The sequence below is a fragment of the Cydia strobilella genome, chromosome 16 (assembly GCF_947568885.1).
Source record: "Cydia strobilella chromosome 16, ilCydStro3.1, whole genome shotgun sequence".
NCBI classification, from domain to species: Eukaryota; Metazoa; Arthropoda; class Insecta; order Lepidoptera; family Tortricidae; genus Cydia; species Cydia strobilella.
The window spans coordinates 2157534-2183476 of NC_086056.1; the positions used below are offsets into that span (position 1 = coordinate 2157534).

The 25943-nt window shown below is 40.1% G+C and overlaps 1 protein-coding gene across 1 annotated transcript in view; it reads right to left on the minus strand.

The window, feature by feature from the left end:
• LOC134748368 (neurexin 1) overlaps positions 1-25943 on the minus strand; it is a 211810-nt gene that overhangs the window by 156355 nt on the left and 29512 nt on the right. Inside the window, exons 2-3 of the mRNA XM_063683153.1 lie at positions 20291-20631; positions 18022-18155 (exon numbers count right to left, since the gene is read on the minus strand). Of these exons, the coding sequence (XP_063539223.1) occupies positions 18022-18155; positions 20291-20602 (446 nt within the window). The 5' untranslated portion in view covers positions 20603-20631. The remainder of the gene's footprint in view (positions 1-18021; positions 18156-20290; positions 20632-25943) is intronic.

A 25943-nucleotide genomic window follows, 5' to 3' on the forward strand; every position in this document is an offset into this window, starting at 1 on the left:
CTACCTTTGGCCTACTCTCGTATAGATGGCGTTGAGGGTTTCGTTTGTTATTTAACAATTTTAATGCATATCAGTGAAAGAACATGGGTCAAAATCATATAAAAATAATTAATGCAAATAAAAAAATCATTTATCCATATCGTATTTTATAAACCTTCATTTTTAGTTTTAAAGTGTGTCGATAGATGGCAGTGAATTTACTGTGGTTACGAAATTTACTATGACAGTACCGTTCTGTCCTATTATATCCTCTTTGCCACGGCTCATAAGAGTCGGGGGTGACAACGAATCCCAAGAATTGACGTAGGTACTAGTTTTTACAAAAGCGACTAGGCCTTATTACGATTAGTTCGGTTTCCTCACGATGTTTTCCTTCATCGAAAAGCAACTGGTAAATACCAACTGATATTTCGTACATAAGTTCCGAAAAACTCATTGGTACGAGCCGGGATCTGAACCCGCGACCTCCGTATTGAAAGTCGCACGCTCTTACCGCTAAGCCACCAGCGCTTTTTTTACCACTGTAATGCTTATGTATGCTAAAATATAATAAAATTAAAATATTTAAAGGACACTTTTGATGTCACTTGTGTTAAAATTAGCCTCCTTGTTTCTTGCGCAATAAAATAACCGATCGCCACACTCGCTTTCCCGTCTCCGGTCTGACAGCAGCTTAACCCCAGGTTATTTACTATGACCTAATTCCATTCTAATTCCAAAATTGCCGCAGATTGGGCAGCCTTCCAGATTGATCATTATATCCTTATTTGGGACAAGCATTGTATACATGGTGGCTAAATAATAAGTGCATTCCCGTTGCCAGGAAGGTTTTGGGATTACACTGAGCAAGTTTTACTATGGGACCAACCACGAAATCGCGAAACGTGCAGGGGACACGTGCAGGGTTTTGGTAGAGGTAGCTCCTGCGGACGCGAGTATCATTCGTCCCCCACGCTGCCCTCTGCAATCATACACTGGAGCTAGAGAAGGCCTGCTGCAACTCACACCCGATGCAGCAGCGTGGCTCAATTGCTTAAATGTTGACTTATAACTTTTCGATTTGTAATCTTTTGGACCCGTTTTATCATTTCGCGATAAAACTGTAAAATTGTATCTGTAATTGCCTATTTTGTAAAAAATGCCATACGACTAAATAAATTAGAAATGTAATAGTCGTAGGCAAGATAATATGTACATAATAATGTAGGTAATTTATAGGTAATCTGACTTTCCTAATATCTTCACGAGCTGTAGGTAACAAAAGTGCTTAACTGTCTGAAATTAAGCCAAGCCCGTGGAAACCGAGTTGTATGGATGTCACTCTGCAACATATATTCATTAAAAGATAACTTACATGACGTATGACTGTACAGATAAAAAATAAACATACAAAAACAAAGTCCACTGACCTGTACGATACATTGTTCCATTCTGACATGCTTTTAAGCTGAATAGAAATTATGATCTCTATTTGCAGCCCGTCAAGGTTGCTTTTACTATAAAATAGGTCGCCAGTGTTCAGTCCGCTTTCAAATGCAAGTCAGGCATGCCAACAACAACGGGAAACTATTGGAAAGCCTTATGAGACCGCCATATTTCCATGTTGGCATATGATATAATATGCTGGAGTTTTGTGTGCTTTATTATTGAAATGTCACTTGCAACGACGTTTGAGTGGCAGTTCGGAATAGAATTTTAAACTTATAATTTTGGTAATATCACAGAATAAATAATAGTACTACCGTACAGAAAGAAAACTTCCTACAAAACCGAAGTTGAGTTTGTTTTTGTTCAGGGTCGAATCATGCTATCCCTTTCAAATATATGGCACTATCCCTTTCGGATATTTAGGGTTATCAAAATTCTATCTGTGGTCGTGCACGCAAAGGGACGTCAAGTTGTGCCAACCCTAATAATTGCTCGGAGCAATGCTGAGCCGAAGCCGAACGGAGCCGAGTTTGTTCGAAGCGAGGAGTTTCGCACCCCTGGTAATATGTAGTTGCTTAGCTACACATATTTGAGCGACGCAATCAAACCATCAAATCAAATCAAATCATGAAACCATGTAACCTCATACCTATATCATTTTTTTATGATATAGGTATGAGGCAAATGAGCAGACAAATTTCCTGTTAGTAATCAATTACTGATACCGTCGCCCATGGACACCCGCAACACCAGAGTGGTTGTGAGTGCATTGCCGACCTTTAAGATGGGAGTATAATATTTCTGGTAAACGCTGGTGGCCTAGCGGTAAGGGCGGGCGACTTTTAATGCGGAGGTCGCGCGTTCACACCCCGACTCATATCAATGAGTTTTTCGTACATAACGAAATATCATTTGATATTTACCCGTCATTTTTCGGCGATGGAAAACATTGTGAGGAAGCCGGACTAATCCCGATAAGGCCTAGTTTACCCTGAGGTTGGAAAGTCAGATGGCAGTCGCTTTCGTAAAAACTAGTACCTACGCCAATTCTCGGGATTAGTTGCCAAAAGGACCGCAGGCTCCCATGAGCCGTGGCAAAATGCCGGGACAACGCGAGGAGGATGGTGATGCTAGAATGCATAAGCATATTTTTGGATAACCAAAAGATACCAACCTAAAATAATTAAAATTGGATCAAAGGCGTTTTTACTAGGGTATGCAGACTAAAATTTAAAATTTAATTTAAAAAATTAGACTATAAAAGTTCTATAAAATGACTACCTACAAAATGTAAACGAATACTTACCTAGAAATGTAATTTAATAAACGTAATGTTATTAAATTTATACGATAACCAATGCGCTATTTCAATAAACTGCGAATGTAACAAAATTAGTTTAATGAAAATATCAAATATTTAATAAACAAATCTCAAATAGCTCTAACTCAAATTCAACAAGTTGAAACGTTTTAACAAATTTAGATAAAACGCTTAACGTTATAGCAAGTCATTAATTTTAAACAAACGACGATCTATATGGAGAACAATTAAATCGAATTTTTGAATTAACGACGCCATATTCCGGCGCCATCTTGTTCGAGAGTGCTTTCGTGGCGCAGAGCACAGGCGCGAGAGATTCAGCCCTTTGTCTTACAAGTATGCTGCTTTACCACGAGGCCATGAGGGCCGTTTTTAGGGTTCCGTATCCAAAGGGTAAAAACGGGACCCTATTTCTAAGACTACGCTGTCCGTCTGTCTGTCACCAGGCTGTATCTCATGCACCGTGATAGCTACTATAGCTAGACAGTTGAAATTTTCACAGATGATGTATTTCTGTTGCCGCTATAATAACAAATACTAAAAAGTACGGAACCCTCGATGCGCGAGTCCGACTCGCACTTAGCCGGTTTTTTTCACAGATTTTTTTAAATTTGGTAGGTAGAGTTATGTATAATATAAACGCAATTTCACAATACCTAAATCCTAAAAATGTTTTGCTGAGATGAAAAAGTGCAAATCGGAGTCGCCCACCGAGGGTTCCGTACTATTTAGTATTTAAATAATTTCACTTGTTTTAGTCACTCACGCATGTTAGTATGTCTCACAACAGTTTAAATTCGATTATTTAGTATTTGTTGTTATAGCGGCAACAGAAATACATCATCTGTGAAAATTTCAACTAGCTATAACGGTTCGTGAGATACAGCCTGGTGACAGACAGACAGACGGACAATGGAGTCTTAGTAATAGGGTCCCATAGGGGTATTTTAGTAACTCAACGGAAAAGCTTATATTTTTTTCGAGTCAAGTTTTGATTTCGTATTTATTCTGCCCACACCCACGAGAACTTCAGAACGACGAGATCTTCAAAGCGCCCAAATTGTATCCTTATCTTTATCTTAATATAATTAGTTTCGACTTCTATTTACAGGTTCTAAGGTTAGCTGGAAGAGATCCCTTATAGGGATAAGCTCGCCTTTGTACCTTAATTTATATTAATTTCATGTTAACATTTTTTTTTGTACAATAAAATGATTTACTACTACTATTACACTTAAAATAGACGCCAATGAGTGAGGTAAATATTAAATGAAACAGCCATCAGCACACATATTGACATTGAGTTTCCAGAAATTCTCGGAAATTATGAGAAAGTTCTTTATGTTCTACAAGTTGCACATTGCTACCTATGTAAACTGAAATAAATGTCATATGCGAAGGAAAAATGACCAAAGCCTCCAGTGTCTAGAGCTGGAATCGAACCAGCGTCCCCCGTTTACCGGACAGGTGCCTGAACCGCTCGGCTATCCGGTCACGGTGGCATGGGTCGAAATTTCCAAGTATAAGACAATTTCTCAAAGGCTTGTGGCGCCCCCTACCTACCTAGTACCTACCTATGTAGTAAACTAACGTACGATATAAGTTTCCTAGCATCTTGTATCACTTGCGCCAGCATACAAAATTGGGTGTAATTAAAATTCTCCGCGCGTCTACTCGGCGTTATAGCAGGTCTGCAGGGAGCTCTTTTCAGCGCTGATTTGTGACCAGTAGCCATGACTTACTGTCTATTTTAGGCTAAACACGGAACTGGCTTTGATGTTTTTATTGTCTTGCTTCCTGCAGTAACATTCATACTAAGTCATACTACGTATATAATCCACTGGCTTTTGCCAATTAGTAATTTGGTTTCTTAATTAGGGTTCCGTAAAGGGTAAAAACGGAATATCATTTGATATTTATACCGGTCGCTTTTCGGTGAAGGAAAACATCGTGAGGAAACCGGACTAATCCTAACAAGGCCTAGTTTCCCCCTCTGGGTTGGAAGGTCAGATGGCAATCGCTTTCGTAAAAACTAGTGCCTACGCCAATTCTTAGAATTAGTTGTCAAGCGGACCCGAGGCTCCTATGAGCCGTGGCAAAATGCCGGGATAACGCGAGGAAGATGATGAAAGGGTAAAAACGGGACCCTATTACTAAGACTCCGCTGTCCGTCTGTCCGTCTGTCTGTCACCAGGATGTATTTCATGAACCGTGAGTTGCCGCTACAACAACAAATACTAAAACGTACGGAATCCTCGGTGGGCGAGTCCGACTCGCACTTGGCCGGTTTTTTTTCGAACAACACCTGACATCCAATATTAGAATAAGCGCGTTAATTCACTATTTATATTATTGTTCTTATATCGGTTTGAGGTCAGAGGGCCCACCGCGAACCACGTTCGAAGTGTTGCCTATGTCACACTTGCGTACGAATTTACAAGTGCAACAGAGAGGCAACACGGCGAACGTAAGTGCTATTATATTCTGTTTAAACATAGAACCGAGCTCGGGTTCGCGCGTCAATCGATTTTCACGTTCGAAATCTAAATTCAACTGAGTTGACATTGTCGGGATGTTACGACATATATAATCGTATTACTTATAGAGTTATATATTATCCACAGTATCTAGACGACACGTGTCACGTGAGGCCGATTGCGTTTGATAATTTGATACGGTTTTAATATTATTTTACATGAAAGAAATGCCAGAATGGCGTTCTCGTGTTAAGATGAGCGTAAAGAACTTTGAAGACGCTCGTCTCATTGAACTTGATACGAAACGTCAGATACGTAAGTCCCGGCCGAAACCCTCCTATAATTACACTTACAATGATTCTGGTCAGCTTTACTGCCCCACCTGCGATAGAGTTTTTAAAAATAAGTTCGGCTTTGCCAGCCATGTCAGAGCCCACGCTCGTAACTAGCTAGGGTCGCCGTTGCCGATTACGGCATGGAGCTATATGACATGAAAGATATAAACTGTTGCAGTTGATCATGATGGGAAAGGTCGCTGGAAAAAGGAAAGATGGCGGTCGAAGGAAATCGTGGTTGCGTAATATCCGAGAATGGACCGGGATTAAAAGGATGGCCGAACTCTTTCGCCTCGGTAAGGACAAACACAAATATGCGGAGCTGACTGCTCAGCTAACCTTCACTAGTTGGAGAGGCAACTAAAGAAGAAGAATCTTATTTTGATAATACCTTTGTGGCTATCACCAGTTTGGCATCCATAAACGCTTAGCGTGAAAGTAACTTACTTTTTATGCATCTCGCTCGCTGATGGAGCGACTAAAATAATAGTGAGTGAAACCGTAGTGATCTAAATATTTTCACAATGTATGTTTCAATTTGGTCTCCTGATTGCATTACGTCAGCACCAATCAGCGTGTGCCTAAGGGCTCACGGCCAATGACGTATTAAAATAAGATCAAAACCATATCAAATTGTCAAAACTCAATCGACCCCACGGTGCCGGAAAATTACGAGTCGATTGTCATGCGTATTTGATAAGGTTGTTTTGTTCTAAATATGAAACTACTATATCAACGCTCTGTTATAAAGTGATAATTCGTCATTGATTGGTGATATATTATGATAACTATTTATTAATGTTAGACCAAATAATGGAAGTTTTGTAGACTGAAGTTATTTGTGACGTTCCACAGATAAAGGTACCTTATGGCGGTTGTCACTTACGATATTATTAACGACGCTCCAATACTAATGCAGTGCTACGTGACGTAAGCGCCGACCGCCATACCTTTTCGGCGGAACGTCACATTTATCGACCAAATTTAAGCTCTCATTTAACTGTTCCATTCAAATATTAAACTATTTCGTTGAAGCGCTGTTACAAAACCATCTAATTATAATCGTTGATAAGTTGTTTCGAAATAATGTGTTGAAAAGTTAGACTAAAAGCGGAAATTTCTTTACTTTGAAGGTTTTATTGAGCAAAGTTCTCATTTAACTGTTTTTAGGGTTCCGTACCTCAAAAGGAAAGAACGGAACCCTTATAGGATCACTTTGTTGTCCGTCCGTCCGTCCGTCTGTGTATACTATTAAAATGGGATCCTGCAGAAAACTGTACCCGCAAAAAACGGGAAGTTCAGTGGGAAAGAGCTCTAACCTGAAGAATGTTACTGGCATTTCCTCAAAGCGGCATTAAAGTTATAGGAGAAGAATGCTGTGCTCTGAAGAATTGTTTGACATGATGCCAACGGCCGTTTTCTATCACCGCACCGCTCGCCATCGGCAGGGTATTCATCCTCACACCCTAGCACCTAAATGGTCGCGTACTGTGCGGTTTAAGAGGAATTTCCTCCCGCGGACGCTTCGGCTGTGGAATGAGCTTCCTGCCGAGGTTTTCCCGAGGGGCTACAGTATGGGGTTCTTTAAAAAAAGGAGTTACAGGTTTTTAAAGGGTCGACAACGCGCGTGTAATATCTCCGGTGTTGCAGGCGTCCATGGGCTACGGTAACTGCTTACCATCAGGCGGGCCGTATGCTTGATTGCCAACGACGTAGTATAAAAAAAAGGAGCCTAACGAAAAAACCCAACGTACGAGTATGTAACCAAACATACCTATACCACAGAATAAGTAATAGTATTATCATACAGAACGGCCACGCACCGCCCCGCCCCGACTCGAATTACCTCGCCCCGCGACACCAGATTGACGGCCGTTTGCCGGCCGCTCAGTATTATTTTTAAGCAACTTACTCACACTATGACGCATGACGCGTGTGCAGACGTGCCGTTCACACATAGAAACGCAAGTGATTTTTGATGTATAGCTTGTCCGCCCTATGCCTATACGTACAAATATTATACATTAATACAAAGTCAGTGAAAAGAAAACATTTCAAGACTAGGCCGAGAAGGGACAAAATTTAATTAAATGGGCCGTCCCCCCATAAATATGTATTCGTATTAATATTTATTTCGCGAACTCGAGACAGGGACAAACGCTTGCCCCACACCAGGGGCTCGTGAGGTTTGCAACTTCTATCATCCAAATATGTACAGTCGCCATCAGATATATCGGAGCGGCCACGGTGCTCACAAATATCTGAACACGCCTCTATTGAAATAAATGAATTTTATTTTTTATTTTTATTTTTTTATTGTCAAGGCGTTAGAGTGCGTGTTCTGATATTGTGAACACCTTGGCCGCTCCGATATATCTGATGGCGACTGTACAAGCTTTGCTTTGTTTGCGACTAGGTTGATATATGGGTCAAACATATTTCAGAAAAAACCGACCAAGTGCGAGTCGGACTCGCGCACGAAGGGTTCCGTACCATTACGCAAAAAAAACGGCAAAAAAATCACGTTTTTTGTATGGGAGCCGCACTTAAATATTTATTTTATTCTGTTTTTAGTATTTGTTATTATAGCGACAACAGAAATACATTATCTGTAAAAATTTCAAATGTCTAGCTATCACAGTTTATGAGATGCAGCCTGGTGACAGACAAGCGGAGAGACACACAGAAGGACAGACGGACAGTGGAGTCTTAGTAATAGGATCCTGTTTTTACCATTTGGGTACGGAACCCTAAAAAGGTGACTTCTGTGGGCAAAACATAGAGAGTTAACGATCCGGACATAATATTATTATTTATTACGTGTTTCTTATTTAAGACTCAAGTACTGGAAAAATGTATGTACACCTTTACAGGTGTACTTCAAAAATTAGGTTTTTTTTTCTCTTCACTTTGCGATATCTACAGGAAAGACGCGAATGAATCAAGAATGCAATAAAATGTGTATGAAGTATGAACCCTGTGTAAGATTGTCCTCTAATATTAATTTTATTAGTTCCTAAATGATCATGTTTAGCCCTGATTTAATTCTTAAAACATTCCAAGAATGTCCAGATTTGAAAGAATCGGTTTTCAATATTTATTTTAGAAAACACCTACAAACTATACAGAAATCAAATAATGTTAAAAGAGGTAATCATTTACCCGCTTCGTCGGTATTTAAATATAATAAATATAATAAATAAATATTATAGGACATTCTTACACAGATTGACTAAGTCCCACGGTAAGCCCAAGGAGGCTTGTGTTATGGGTACTCAGACAACGATATATATAATATATAAATACTTAAATACATAGAAAACACCCATGACTCAGGAGCAAATATCTGTGCTCATCACACAAATAAATGCCCTTACCGGGATTCGAACCCAGGAGCATCGGCTTCACAGGCAGGGTCACTACCCACTAGGCCAGACCGGTCGTTAAAATTTGATTTAGTCGGTATTTAGATTTGCTAAATGCTTAGCATTAGGCCAGACTGGTAACTAGCTAAAGCTTTTGAATGCAAAAAGCTTGATTTATGCAGCTTTTAAGCTCCAGCATTAACAAATTACCTCTGCTATGGGCATCGAGGCATTAGCAACCTTTTGTTGCATCTTTATCTATTTCTAATTCTATTTTTAGATGTAAATGTAGCCTAGAATTCCTACCGTTTTACGGGACTTTCTAAATTAGTTTGTGCTTAGGGTAAAAAGGGGTAATGGGGATCACTAATCGAGAATTGATATAATAAAAAATATATAAACAAAACTTATTATTGCAACTGCCTCATAAAAAAATATAATTTATTGGCTATCATTTGAAACCAAGAATTGACACATTAACAATCAACTTTGGCAAATATAGGCGTTATAAAAAAATACATGTTTGACTCTCATTGCACCGAGGTAAGGGGAATTGTGGTCAGCTTGTGGAAAATAAGGATCAAGCAAAAATCAAAATCTTTTTATAATGTATCAAAAGATCAGGAAGCTTTTGTGGTAGTTCGATTTAGATTCATTTATTTCTCAATAAGTATTACATGTTTTTATTACAATCGAATATAAAAATGAATACATATTATGATCGTCAATATATAATAAGCACAATATACATGATGAATTAAAGTATTTATAGATTTAACAGTACATACCTTAGACATTATTCATTTACAATTTACAGATGGACTTTGTGAGGCATTTGGGTCGGCGGCGGATCGTATCTGGTCCAACAGATCTCGTTGGCCATTCAGCGCGGTAACGCTGCCAGCGTAATGGGGACATTTGAGCCAGGTGCGATTCGTGACGGTTGTTTTATTTAAACAAAAAAAATGACGAAGCCTGTTGCGGATATCATCATTGGTATTTTTGGGATGAAGCATGTTGCTGATTTGCATTTGTAGCCACCTGACGAAGCCTGCGTTGCGGATTTTTTTACATGTAACTATATTATTTTTTAAGATTTACTCAAATTAAAATAAAATTTACAGATAGAATGACTTAAATAGTTTAAATTACAACATATTTGCGGTGGAATCAGTACTCATTATTTGTGTTGCTCTCAAGTAAAAGGTACCACATTGTCGCTTACCACAAGGACGCTCTGACAGGTTATTCGTATTGAGACGCAAGCAAATTTTACCCTTATGGTAAGCGACACAGTGGTACCTTTTACTTGCGAAAGGTGTTGATATTACCTTCGGCTTTAGTTTCGTTTGGCAACTTGTTATATAATTTCTGAACCATTTTTTTGTAATGTTCAATCTACATTTTACTGGCCTCAGATCGTCTGGATACCTTTTTGGGCGTATATTCATATTCATATTTTTTATTTGTATTAATCATACATTGTCATGGATGCGTAATTTACATTATTAATATTATTATTTACAATAGATATGTCAGAAATATCTGCAATTAAAATTGGGTTTCATTGTAAACCTTAGAATAACAATATTTTTTTAAATTTAAAAGTGGAAAAATTACTGCCTTGGGTGAGACTTGAACTCACGGCCTCCGGATTCTGGAGTTCAAGTCTCACCCAAGGCAGTAATTTTTCCACTTTTAAATTTATTCTAAGCTTAATAGCATCGATCGCAGACGTTTCTGCTTGTTAAAAATTAATAACAATAATAACAAAAAAAAATCAATTGTCAATAAAATAATCATACCCCGTTCCAATACGTTAGGATATATATAGTAGGCATACTGATATCTCTAGCACACTCGCTTTCGTCAGGCAATCACAATACAGGCCAGTCTGCAGTTGCTCAAAGTTTCAGTTGCAACGGTTTCTTCTATTGTAGAGATACACAACTGCAGTGTTCCCGTTTCGCGATTGTTTCTTTTAAATAGAACGTTACGTTTTTTGCTCAAGACTGGTTGCTTTATGGGCCAATTCGAACAAAGATCTACATAGATATGAAACCGAAACGATAACGAGATATTTAAGAAAGTCATGTCAAATTTTACATTTCCGCGATTCCGAATGAATGAAATGATTCCTTTAAGATTTGCTTATGATATTACTTAGACATCCAATGGATATCTAATGGATATCCCAAAACGTCACAATAATTGTAGCGTGAAATGACAATTGGTTTCTCGAATCCAACTGCAAAAGAAAGCTAGTTGAGAACTAAACTATAACGTATCTATTAAAGGGCCCACTGACTATCAGTCCGCCGGACGATATCGGCCTGTCAGTTGTTCGGAACTGTCAAATTTTTGTTCTAACTGACAGGCCTATATCGTCCGGCGGACTGATAGTCAGTGGACCCCTTTAGATCTCGTATTGTTCTCGTATCTAGTAATTATCACATTGTTCGAATTTACCGGTTAGTCGTGTTATTAGCGTATTGACTCCTTTTACAATCAGACTAAATAGTTATTTACGATACAAGTGCGGAAAAGAGGAAATTCGAAACGAGTGGCGATAAATTAAAACACGACCGCAGGGAGTGTTTTAAATCGAGACGAGTTGCGAATTACCTTTTCGCACGTGTATCGTACAACGTTTTACAGTACATATGGCCCTTTAAACTTTCGACATATGCACGAAAAGTGCTCATTCCCGCACTAGTGCGAAAAAGTAGCACCATATGTACTGTAAAATTTATTTTCTTAATTTGGTACTACAAGTTCAACACGTAATTAAGTATGAATACCGTACGGCATGCTTTCAATATTAACATTTTGTATAATGTTGTCTAACGACCTATAAAATATAAAACCCATAGGCGCCATATGTAGTTGACTACCTTTCTCAAACACAAAACGACAGATTTCCATATCAAAATCACGTCAATTACGACCTTTTACCAACATTCAAAACTGTTTCCACCACTGTCAAGTAACCAGTATAAGAGAGACCCCGCGATTAGTAATAACTATATGAAATCATATTTCTTACTATAACTGGTTATAGAACTGCTCGGTGAGGTGATTAATGTGCTGTATGCGTTTCGCTTAAGTATTGAGATGTCTTCTAAGTTTCCGCACAGATATTGGGTACTTTGCCTAAGAGTTTTTCTTACCTATGACGACCAGGGGTCCGAAACCGGTATTTGCTCCATACAAAAACACCGGTATTATTACGTTCTTTTTCGTTCTTTTGTTTATAATTTCATTTTTAATGGGACGTTTTAATAATGCAAAATTGTTTCCTAAATACATGATTCAGTCCTACGTAATGAGCATAAAATAATTCAAAATATTAGGCTATTTCGGGGTTTTTTAAAAATACCGGTTCCGAGCCCTGATGACGACATTTTCAATGAAATGAACTCTGACATAGCGAATAAAATTCCTTGTTCCTTATACTTATTTTGGCTGAACCATATACGTCGATATTTTCTATAATACATAATTTTTTCTCGATTTTGGATCGGTTTTGGATTTTTTTTTGGAAAAAAAAAATGATTTTATTTCGATGAAGTTAATGACAGTTCAGAAAACCCATACATATATAGGTATAATTCCGGAAACAGAGCGATTTCTTTAAATAGCCGATATATAGTTTGTCAAATGACTATCTCATTTCAAACATAGATAGAGAGAATCATACTATCTTTGTCTTACACTAGTAGCACCTAAAAGAAAAGGATGAAAATAAGTAGTTGTTTGTTCTTATTTACTGCCAATTTGGTTTGACCAGCTCTTCTTCTTCTGTCGTATCACTCTTGACAGAGCGGTCGTGGTCACGTTGAGGCGTCCGCATCGGTAGTAGAGGCGGACACAGCTCTTCGCACGATCTCCCGCTATCTTTCCCTGTTGGCAGACTGTCTAGCACACTCAGATACGCGGTTTCTTTCCCACTGCGGACTTTATTTGGTCAGTCCAGGTATAGGTGATTTGCCGCGCGATCTGGTTCCCTCCATTCTGCCTTGTACGACCAGTTACGGTCGATAAACGCTGTGATGTGATGCCGAGCTCCTGGAGTATAGACACGTTGGTTTGACCAGCTATAGAAGCATATATTACACCGTGGCCCAAAATTACGTTGACAAAATTAAAAAGTAAAAATTTTGAAATTGGAACACCGCACGAATTCTATTGGTTTTCTGTGGTCCTAACCAACCACATACATTTCGCTTCCTCATCATTCGTATTAAATTACAAGCATGTTCGAAATACAAAAGCGCGCGTAAAACATACCCGTTTGCATATTCCCATTCCTATGTTTAACATCGCAAATCTGCCTACCGCCCATATCCTACCCACCGTATGTCCATGCAAAATCCCACTCAAATTTTTACCTTACTCCATAAGAGCAAGGTACAAAATGCAATGCCTACCCGTATGCTATCCGCCATTCTAAATTCCACTCAAATTTGTACCTAAATGCGTGAACATAGAGTACACAATTGAGTGACGTTCTAAAATTCATAATCTGTGACTACGCTTGAACCAACGTTTGAGCAAATGTGCAAACAGAAGGTCAAACATGCTGATTCACTGTTTCTGTATTGTGTCATATCGTCATATCTATCTTGTCCGAACGTTTGCGTATAAATTACGTTTCTGCGTTGTCGGGATTGCTGTAATACAGAATGCTATAGCTTTTAAGCCACAGTTTATATATATTTTATATAAAGTAGTTACGGGCGGACGCTAAACAAGAAAAATTATATATATTGACCTGCATAATTATGCGCTTACGGCAGAGATAGGAACAGGCGGGTTTATGTACGGAATACTTCGCGCTTAGCTTCCTTACTTTATTATTATACTGCTTGCCAATAGGTTCAGCCGGGGTAAATATAAGACACGGGTAAAATTAAGACTAAGTTTTTAACACTAAAAAAATATTATATTTCATTTCTGTTCCATTTTAAACCCTTTTAATGTTTTGGTTAGCGACGAAAACACATTTTTCAAAATATATTTTTTTATATTATAGTAATCATTTTGATAAACATCTGCCAAGTATTCATATTTTAGTGACTAATGAATAAAAGCTTTTACTTAATTGACGTTAATTCATTATTCATTACTTAAATACGCATATTCATATGTTCACGTCAGTAATGTTCGGAAACTAATGTAAATTTAAATATTTAAAACAAATAAATAAAGCGAGGTACAAACATAGTCCCCATTTTCCTCTCTGGATATTAACTTTGTCGAAAATATTTTTACTCGATTTGATGTGTAGCTGTACGTAATACTACTGTTTAATGTAATATGTATTTTTAACTTATTTCTGTCTTTGTCTTTTGTATGTTATATATTAATTTTGTTGTTTTTCTTGTTACCTATCGTGATTGTTTCACCGGAAGATCAGCGCTGGAAGTCGCCAGCAACATGCTGAGCTGAGACCATTTCGTGGCACTTTTTCTCTTTTATGTTTCTCTGTTTTGTGTAATTTTCTATTTGTGTGTGCTAACGAATAAATTATTTCTATTCTATTCTATTTTCTTTACAATGTTGTCTAGCATGTACGAAGGTATGCACGTATGTATAGCTCGAAAAGCCACCACGTCTGCCGCATTACTTACTGCGAGCCATATGTCGCCAAAATGCATGCTAAAGATTCTAACCGATTTAGGGCAATTCGGGGTCATACAAACTTTTAAGGGGCCCACTGACTCATACTCATACTCATATACCGGGTGTTTCCTGTAACAGGAGCATTAAATTACGCTGTAAGCTGTACCCCTCAAACTGACTAACATTTGTTCAGCAACTTTTAAAAATAGCTTGTGGTTTGATTTTCATTACACTTTAAAATTTATTCTAAGACGCAATGTATTGCAAAATTTGTTATGTTTAAAGGGTGACAAGCAACGTCAAACACACAGATGTCAGCTTACATTGAAAATAATATTTAATTAGTATGAAAAAGTTATAATCTAAAAATTTCATAATTTTAAAAAGTTGCTGAACAAATATTGGTCAGTTTGAGGCGTACAGCCTCCAGTTTAATTTATTGCTCCTGTTACAGGAAACACCCGGTATATTATTTATTGCACCCATGGTAGGTAAACAGGTGTTACATAATAATTGGTCTCACATGGGCCCTGGTAGGGCACGGCATATACTTAAATCTAGAGATTGTATGTATGTACAATAATTATCAATATCTTAATTAATTAAAATTTAATATTAATGCTGAAAAAATTATTACGGTTAATGTCAATTATCAATAAATTATGTTAATAAAACTTAAATTAAAAATTAAAATTAAACATAAAAAATTGAAACATCAAAAATTAAAATTTAAAAATTAAACATTAAAAATTTAGTCATATTATATGACCATATTGTCAGAACATAAATTTGACAGTTCCGAAAAACTGACAGGCCGATATCGTCCGGCGGACTGATAATCAGTCCCTTGGTTAAAACAAATTTATATCCGGGTCCATCGCGAATTTATTTTGTTACCCTTATTTCTGACGTTTCGAACTGATGTCTCAGCAAAATGTCGAAACTGAGATTTGTGTAACTACCCGACGAAAAGTCTATGAAAAAGTTTGGGGTACACATTATAGTTTTAAGCCCAAGATAATATTAGAATTATTAGAGCAATTATCGTTAGCAATGTACCTATCATAGCTAACCCGTTAACGCTGAGGCGTCTAATATTCCATTATACTTGATTGGAATCGACTGTTTGTTAATCGTAGCACGTCGTAGCAGCGTAGAGGGTCTACGACGTAGCTCGTAGCGGTACAACGGTGCCAGCCGTGTTGCAAATAGCAACTAAACCATGCTAGTACATACAGGGGGCTACATAATGAATATACATATGAATATATATATGAATATACTATACCTCTCGCCTCGATTGATAGTCCTTATGACATTTCATTTATACTCGTATGTACGAGATTCAACTCGTGGCTATGATCAATTTTTAGGGTTCCGTACCCAAAGGGTAAAAACAGGACCCTATTTTTAAGACTCCGCTGTCCGTCTGTCCGTCTGTCTGTCTGTCACCAGGCTGTATCTCATGATCCGTGATAGCTAGACAGTTGAAATTTTCACAGATGATGTATTTCTGTTGCCGCTATAACAACAAATACTAAAAAGTACGGAACCCTCGGTGCGCGAGTCCGATTCGCACTTGGCCGGTTTTTTACTATAGCAGTAACTGAAATCACAACTAAAAATTCCGGCCACCATACAATTGTCGAATTGTACTTTGATTGACACTGTGATTTTTTTTGCGATTAAAGGGTTGCTCTCATAACAAAAGTTATTTAAAGTAATTTAATGAGTACAATCGCGTATATATTATAATATCACGTATTTAAAATAAATAAATATTTCATCACCTAAGAACTTACACCCCGTATAACATCCTGTATATCGTGTCACTTATGATCTCTTGAAACCTTCGAGCAACACCGGCTTCCGATACGTCGGAAGGGAGGAGTCCAAGCGATATCTTACCGTAGAAAAGAAATCTTTATATCATTTTTTGCGGGGGAAACGTGCACACAGTCGCACTTCTCACACACTTACATACAAAACTCAATCTGTAATGACGACACAAATACATAGAAAATGACACACTACACAGACAAATCTTGCACACCTCGATCTGTTTTTGTGTACGGACGAGCCACAAGTGTCACAACACGCACACTAACACATTTTCGCCGAAGAATTTTATTGCTTTCTGAGAGATGTGCTTATGTCGACACAGCAATATCGAAATATTATCGATAAGCTAGGGCATTTATCATATTAAGGAGTAAGGAATAAAGGTAACCAATTGAAACATTTTCAACTATAAAATACAGTATTTATTACTTTTTTATTTGCAAACTTGTACAGGCCTATAGCACAGATGCTCGACTGGACTCGGTCTAGTTTTACTTCGGCAGAGGGGAATAGTGCGAATGCCACCTCCCTTCCTTGTTGCTCGAAGCTTGAAACATACCACTAAAAGCTTGTGCTCATTGCTCACATACATAACGTCTTATGTTACTTAGTTATCGTGACGTTTACGATCTTTTAGAACGAGCACATAGTAGTAGTATGGTTGCAATTTGGATTAAAGGAAATTGATATCGCTTATTAATAGAATTTGGATCCCATTGCTTAGGTAGTAAGGTCGATGTTTGAACGAATGTTGTTACAATTGTCTCAATAATTTCTAATATCGCGATAGGGTGTAAAGCTAAGTGGTAACAACATGTTGGTTATGTTGGTATAATGTTACATTGTAATGTGTTGAAATGTGTTGGCGGTTTATAATTTCATACGTTGGAAAAGGAAAGGAATATTCAGGCCAATTCTAACGTTCACTGACAGCAGATTGATTCTTGAGTTATCGCGCGTAATTGTTGGATTAATCGATTTGGCTCGCCCAATACAAATTTCGGATCGGTCGAGCGACAAATCCGACTTCTCATCGCGATAGTGATGTTACCTCTACAAAGTACTGTATTTTATAGTAAAAAATGTTTCAATTGGTTACCTTTATTCCTTCCTCCTTAATATGATAAATGCCCTAACCTAACTTATCGATAATATTTTGATATTGCTGTGTCGACACAAGTACATGACGTGTCGGAAGCCGATGTTGCTCAAAGCTCAGCAGTATCAGTATTTCAATTGTGTCAATAATAAATGATTAAGATGAAGTTTAAAAAAAAGGGAAATTTGCCACTGACACTATCCGCGCATCATGTAATCTAGAATGAAGCGGCAGAGCGCCATAGTACAGCCCCAGAGCAACCTCTTACGGAGTACGGTACGACCAGGAATAAAAGAGAAAAGGGTAGTAAGTACTTACGAAGGCGGTCCCCACAAACACGTCGGAGTTGGTGCCGAACTCCTTGCCGCAGAAAATCGAGCTACGTAGCGCGATTTAGTATTTACGCAAACTGATACAACGCCACCTATCCGCGCATCATGTAAACTAGAATATAGCAATAGTATAGCCGCTGTAGCCTCATACGAAGTAATGTACGACCAGAAGTAATAAAGATAAGAGGTTTACTCACGAAGGCGGTATCCCTCCCACGAACACGTCGGAGTTGGTGCCGAACTTGCCGAACGCGAACTCCTTGCCGCGGGAAATGGCGCCGCGCGTCACGCCGTCCACCGTAAGTGTTGTGTGCTCGTCGCGGCGGGCCACCTGACGAGTGCGAGGGCAGTTAGGATTTGAACCAAATTGCTTAAAAATACGTTAATTACATAATAATAATATAAGGTAATTTCCGTGTTGCCCTTGAGCCATTCTAGATGTCGCTTTTTGTTGGGGCCCATTTTGTGAGGCGAGTCACCGTCTGCCGGAAATATTATGACGGTTTTCCCAATCAAAAATTTTATATGCCGGTCTTTTCCACATTGACTAGACGACCTTACGATGAAATAAATAAACCTGCCTGCAGGAACCACTCTACGGGTAAGCGGGGAAATGGTTCAGATTAAGCCCCACATTAATTATTTGGGACTTATTCTGGACAGGCGGTGGAGCTTCGAGGAGCACTTCCGACAGCTTGCTCCTCGAATAGTCGGTGCTGCCTCAGCGTTGGCCAGGCTTATGCCGAATGTGGGGGGACCGTCGGCTGCGTGCCGACGCCTCTACGCGGGCGTTGCCCGTAGCATGGCCCTCTATGGGGCACCCATATGGGCAGACAAATTACATCAGAAGAACAAGGCCATGCTACGAAGGCCGCAGAGAGTAGTGGCCATCCGAATAGTTAGGGGCTATATAACGGGGGCGGGAGCGGCGGCGTGTGTTTTGGCGGGGACCCCACCGTGGGAGCTTGAGGCTGGCACGCTTGCTGAGGCATACCAGGAAAGGGTCAGGAGCAGGAACACAGGTGAGTACCCTGCCCCTGAAGAGGTGAGGGCTGCCCGGAAAAGAGCACGGAAGAAGGAAAGAAACCAGTGGAAGAGAGACCTGGAGGACTCCCCCTATGGGACCCGCACCATAGGGGCACTCCTCCCGTCGCTTGACCGCTGGTTGGACCGCAAACACGGTAGGGTGGGCTTTAGACTGACGCAGGTGCTGACCGGACACGGGTGCTTCGGTCACTACCTGCACAGAATAAAAAGAGAGGCCAGCCCTGTCTGTCACGAGTGTGGGGATATTGATGACACGGCCCAGCACACGCTGGAGGTGTGTAATCGCTGGGCTGGGGAACGGGCGGACCTGGTAACAGTCCTTGGAGTAGTGGATCTTTCGCTGCACAGTGTTGTGGCGTCAATGTTGCGCAGCGAGAAATCCTGGGATGCGGTGGCCTCCTTCTGTGATATAGTAATGTCGAGGAAGGAGGCAGCGGAGAGGGAGCGCGAGGAAAGTGCGGATGCGCCCCCGAACCGGCGCAGACGGAGAGGAAGAAGACGCGTACAATTTGCAAATGCAAATGGCGTTCTCCCTCAGTAGGGCCAGCGGGTTGGGGACCCGCAGAATTTAAAAGGCTCTACGGAATATGGGGAGAGTCAAGCGTTTCTGACTCTCCCCTCCTTGGAGTGGGTGTCCTGGCATAAATAGCCAGGACCGCTGGGGAGGCGTCGTGGTTAGAATGCTAGCGATCACATGGCGCCTCCCGTCAACGGCAGGTGACGGAAACGCCGCAGGGGATTTTAGTGGGTATTCTCCTCCTCTCTCTCTGACTAACAGAGGGAGCCTTGGGAGGAGCGAGCCCCACATACCACCCCCCAATGGGCTTCCCCATTGCCCGGGGGGCGAGATGCGTAAATGCATTTACCCCTGCGTGAAAAAAAAAAAAAAAAAAAAAAAAAGTCCCACAGTAAGCTCAAGAAGGCTTGTGTTGTGGGTACTTAGACAACGATATATATAATATAAAAATACATAAATACATAGAAAACACCCGAGACTCGGAAACAAATATCTGTGCTCATCACACAAATGAATGCCTGTTGCGAACGCAACCTTTTATTTGTATAATGCAGTAGCTAAACGCAGCCGTCGGGCTCGCTTACTATGCGGAGGCTTATTTAAATGCACCAATAGGAGCGCTCCACATAACCTGTATCGCGGCCAATTAGAGGCACCTAAATTTAGACTACGTTTTTACCATTCAAAATTAGCTTTTTCACTTTTGCATCAGCCTCCATACTATTACCACCACTTCTACACCTTTAACCGTTTACGTCAACTGTACCTTGTAAAGTAGCACCTATTAATTATAAGTTTACTTCAAATCGAAGTCTTTTTATTTGTCGTCGAGACCTGCACGGCGGCTACAATGCCCTTACCGGTTACCGGGATTAGAACCCAGAACCTGAATAGATACTCACTTGCAACTTATGCCACTGTCCATTATGCAGATTATTCCCAACCGTGATAATCTGCGCGCCGCCCCCCAAATTGTACCTCAGCCTGACCGCCCCATTCACGAGCTTCAGCTCGAAAAAGTCATATGTGCCACCGTCATCGGTATACAAAATCAGACCGTTTGGCTGATCAGTTTTGAACTCTAGTTCCAATGTGCCGTTGAGTGCTGCGTTCCACTTGCGGAACTGCGAGTAGGGGTTCTGCTTGTCGAGTACGAAGGCGAGGGTTGTGGTGAGGAGCGGCAGCTGCCAGAGCAGCCGTGTGGTGCACAGCATGCTAGGTGCGTCTGCGTTTCATTGCGCGTCTGGAACAAAAGAGACATACTTAGTCCGATACAAATACAAAGAAGCAAAATAAAACCGGCCAAGTGCGAGTCGGACGCGCGCACGAAGGGTTCCGTACCATTACGCAAAAAACGGCAAAAAAATCACGTTTGTTGTATGGGAGCCCCACTTAAATATTTATTTTATTCTGTTTTTAGTATTTGTTGTTATATCGGCAAAAGAAATACATCATCTGTGAAAATTTTAACTGTCTAGCTATCACGGTTGATCAGATACAGCCTGGTGACAGACAGACAGACAGACGGACAGCGGAGTCTTAGTAATAGGGTCCCGTTTTTACCCTTTAGGTACGGAACCCTAATAAGATGCCTTTTTTATTATTTGTTTAAACATGATTGCACAATACATAAGAGAACAAATGGCGGACTTAATGCCTGAAGGCATTCTCTACCAGTCAACCATGGGCGAAAATGAAAAATTGAGTTGGTGCAGGGTCACACAGAATAAAATTAGTTTGTTTTTTATATAATCTTTTACTTAAATGAACCATTGCAAAAATATTTCGACGTGTCACTTGAGTCACTTCCCCCATTTTTCTCCACTTTGTGAGGGATTTAACAAAATCTAATGCAATACTTATCATACGATTAGGTACAGCCATGGTCTGAATCAAATAAAAGATGAGCGTAGAAAATAAGGGATCCGCCATTGCTTTTCCTTTAAACAATGAACTACAAACAACACTATAGTACACTTAATAAACTGGCACACTACAAATCTGAGCTAAAAGGAGAGAAGTCCACACATTATGTAGTTCTCAGGAAAAAGGAACTTTAGTGCGAACGATAAAGTACGAAAAGCGGCCATCGTAAAACATGCTGATATATTTTTTCGCAACTTATTGCAAAATACTTAAGGTCGATTTTTGTAAAATGAAAACGTATTTTCAACGGAACATAGGACGTTGATAAGTTGGAGAGAAATAACAAACGCCTGAAGATCAAAAGCCTCGGGGGATCTCGACAAGGATTCATAGTGAGATCTTGGAGAAATGAAACATGATAAAAATATCTGGGATTGTGTTCTCGCTCCGCTGGATTTGGATAAAAATTGGATTGGTAAAGGTGATGTTCAGATGTCAACTGCAGCGTTTTGTTGCCGCCGCTGTATCTGTCCATTTCCTTGATAAAACGAGTAGAGATGCACCGTATATTCGGTTACTGTCCGGTATCCAGCCCTTCTATAATATCCGGCCGGATACCGGATAGTGACCTACTATCCGGCCGTGTACCAGATAGTAACTTTGCTTGATTTCGGAGTAAACAAATTGGATTTAAGAAACAGTCACGGTCGTAATGGTACTTGTTTATTATTTCAAGACAATTTAAACATTCCACTCACTTGTACGCGCACTCATTTCGAACCTAGCTGCTTACCGCCGGCCGAATATTTGGCGGTCGTATACCGAATAATCGGCCGATTGTCAGGCAAAACATCCGGTATTCGGTATCCGGCCAAACAATTATGCGTTGCACCCAGTTGCTTCTCTAAAAACGAGTGACGTTGGTCGCCGCATTACTGTCGCGATTATGACGTTCATTCCGTCACGTCTGTTTACTTTTTTTATTTCAGTACTATGTTATGTTTCGCGGCGTATAGTTGAAATAATAATTAAAAAACCGGACAAGTGCGAGTCGGATACGCCCACCAAGTTTTTAGTATTTCTTGTTATAGCGGCAACAGAAATGCATCATCTGTGATATATTTTTTTTTATGAAATAGGAGGCAAACGAGCAGACGGATCACCTGATGGTAAGCGATTACCGCCGCCCATGGACACCCGCAACACCAGAGGGGTTGTAAGTGCGTTGCCGGCCTTTAAGATGGGAATACGCTCTTTTCTTGAAGGTTTGAAGGTCATATCGGTCCGGAAATACCGCAGGCGACAGTTCATTCCACAGTTTAGCTGTCTGTTACGACTGTCTAGCTATCACAGTTCATGAGACAGACAAACGGACAGACGGACAATAGAGACTTAGTAATAGGGTCCCGTTTTTACCCTTCGGGTACGCAACCCTAAAAGTGCTATAAATTCAGAATGAATATAATCGTTTATAGCTGAACAGAGGCCGCAGAATGAAGTTGAGATCCTTCACTGAGTGGCTTCAGAGCAACTGACTCAAGAACTAAATCAAATAAAGATAATGTTCGTTCTTGTAATATCGCGTTGAGATTTACTTCCTTCATGATTCCTTAGGTAGTTTTGACAAGGAAATATTTACAGTGACTATGGATGGTGTAGAAAGGATGCACATCTCTTATGGCAGAATTGTTGCAAAAGTGACCGCTTTCAACTTTAAATAATAGTTTCTAATCTCTCCGGTGGCGCTAGTTAGGCTCTGGGACTTATGACTTATGGCTTATGCCATATAAGGCAACAAATAACCCGACCAAATTACGTAGGTTGTTTTTGGTAGTATTTCGGTGTATGGTGGCGCCGCCTAATTACTGTTTTTTGATGGACACTTTTCATACATAGAGATTTGGCTCCTTTATATAGTCTCCATGACAGTGACATTTAGATCATTAGATTTATGGACGGTATAGAAAGGACTACAATCTCTTATGGCAGAACTATTGCAAAAGTGACCAGCTTTCAGCTGTAAATAATAGGTTCTAATCTCTCCGGTGGCGCTAGTTAGGCTCTGGGACATGAGTATAACATGAACCATATAAGGCAACAAATAACCCGACCAAATTACGTAGGTTGTTTTTGGTAGTATTTCGGTGTATGGTGGCGCCGCCTAATTACTGTTTTTTGATGAACACTGTTCATACCTTGTCATTTTTCTTGGAGATTTAGCTCCTTTATCCATGATTAGATTCGATCGATGATTGATTCGTCTCCATGATTAGATTAAAACATTTCATCGGAACTTAGGGGGCCCACTGACGATCAGTATGCCGGACGATATCAGCCTGTCAGTTGTTCGGAACTGTCAAAGTTTTGTTCTAACTGACAGGCACATATAGTCCGGCGGACTGATAGTCAGTGGGCCCCTTTAGATTCTTTGTAGTGCATTTCTCCAGAACCTCCTGTCTCGCGTAGCTAAACTATCGCCTGCGGTATTTCCGGACCGATACGACGTTCAAACCTTCAAGAAAAGAGCGTACTCGCATCTTAAATTCCGGCAATGCACTTATAACCCCTTGGTATTGCGGGTGACCATGGGCGACGGTAATCGCTTACCATCAGGCGATTCGTCTATAAAAAATTTCTTTAATATGTGAAAATATCGTTTTATGATACCGGTTTTAAAAATATTTGAATCTTCACTAAAAAGGACTCCAGTCTCTGCTGTAGTCTTAACTTCTTTAACACGTTTAAAGGACCCCACTGATTACCAGTCCGCCTGCAGTCTCTGGCCTGTCACTGTTCGGAACTGTCAACTTGTTGTTCTAAACATGGAGACTATATAAAGAAGCCAAATCTCTATGTATGAAAAGTGTCCATCAAAAAACGGTAATTAGGCTGCGCCACCATACACCGAAATACTACCAAAAACAAACTACGTAATTTGGTCGGGTTATTTGTTGCCTTATGTCCCAGAGCCTAACTAGCGCCACCGGAGAGATTAGGAACTATTATTTAAAGCTAAAAGCGATTACTTTTGCAACAATTCTGCCTTAAGAGATTGGCATCTTTCTATACCATCCATAGTTCTAAATGACAGGCTGATATCGCCAGGCGGACTGGTGAGCCCCTTAAAGAGCTCAAAATCGACGTACTGAATAGAGTCTTAAAAAGCTAAGTTTTGTCAGTAATACTAAAGTACTTATAGTATCAGGGGATAAACATGTGGAGGGAGGTACGAGTAGAGGAAAACCGAGGAAAAGGTGGATGGACTGTGTGAAAGATGCTATGAAACTAACGCAAATGAATGATGAAATGACGGGTGACAGAAAGGTATGGAAGAAAAAGACATGCTGCGCCGACCCCAAGTGAATGGGACAAGGGCAAGCGAATGATGAGTATCAGGGGATAAACACTACTGTACATACTTATGTAACATTACTTGGGTTGCTGAGTGGACGGCATTTAATAAAGAAATCCATACTTTATTATTAATATTATAAATACGAAAGTGTGTCTGTCTGTCTGGTACCTCTTCACTCTTAAACCGCTGAACCGATTTAGTTGAAATTTGGTATAAAGATAGTTTTAGTCCCGGGGAAGGTCATAGGGTAGTTTTTATCCGAGAAATCATTCTTTAAGGGGGTGAAAAGGGGGGTGGAAGTTAATGGGGAATCGATAAATAGCAGACTGGGTAAAAAATTTGCTACGCAAATTATACGCAGACGAAAGCTAATATGTATAAATGGGGTCAGTCTTACACAGATGGACGTAGTACCAGGCTAAACAAAGTTTGTACTATGGGTACTAGGCGTACGACATACATACTTATACATACATACGAGTATATCGTAAGATCATAAACTCAGGGCCAAATATTCATATTGAAAGCACAAATAAACGCCCTTAATGGGATTTGAACCCGGGACATCCTGCTTCGGATGTTGCCGGGACAATGATGATGAAACGGAGGTCGCTTTATACTGGTTAGAGATAGGCGATGGAAGGAGCCTATGTCGTCGCTATACTTACTCAACCTCATATCTGCAACAAGCATTTGATGGAAATGTCGCTTTTCTTTCATTCGGAATACGGGTGTTTTTGTCATCAAATGAGTGTTGCAGATACGAGGTTGAGTAAGTATAGCGGCGATATGCCCTAGGTAAAAGCCACTCTGGCAACAAAAGAGGAATCTAGGCCGACAGCATCGTGCTAATGGGTGTGTCTGGAGGAGATCGCTTTTGTATAGTTTCGGGTAGTTTACACTAAGTTTTGTATTGCTAGTTTTGTAGTTTTGCACTATGTTCGTACTTTACAGTCTTTACACACCTAGGTATATATTACATACGTTTTTTCTTGTTTTCGGAGTGGGAAATGCATTTACACACCGTCCCCCCGGCCGCGGGAACAGTTAACATATACTAATCTATGCGCGGGAAGGCCTGGGACTCGCCGCTCCTGTCCCATATATGTGATATTTTCTATTATTAACGATGCTCCGATATAAATACAATGCCGCGCGACGCTGTGCGGCGTAAGCGCCATCGACAATAAGATCCCTTTTCATAGAAAATGCCCCATATTACATACCTGGGTCAGTAAAGTAAGAAATGTCCCAGATTACATGTAATTGCCAGCCGAGGCGGAGCCGAGGTCGACAAACATGTGATCTGAGGCTTTCTTATTTACTGCCCGTGA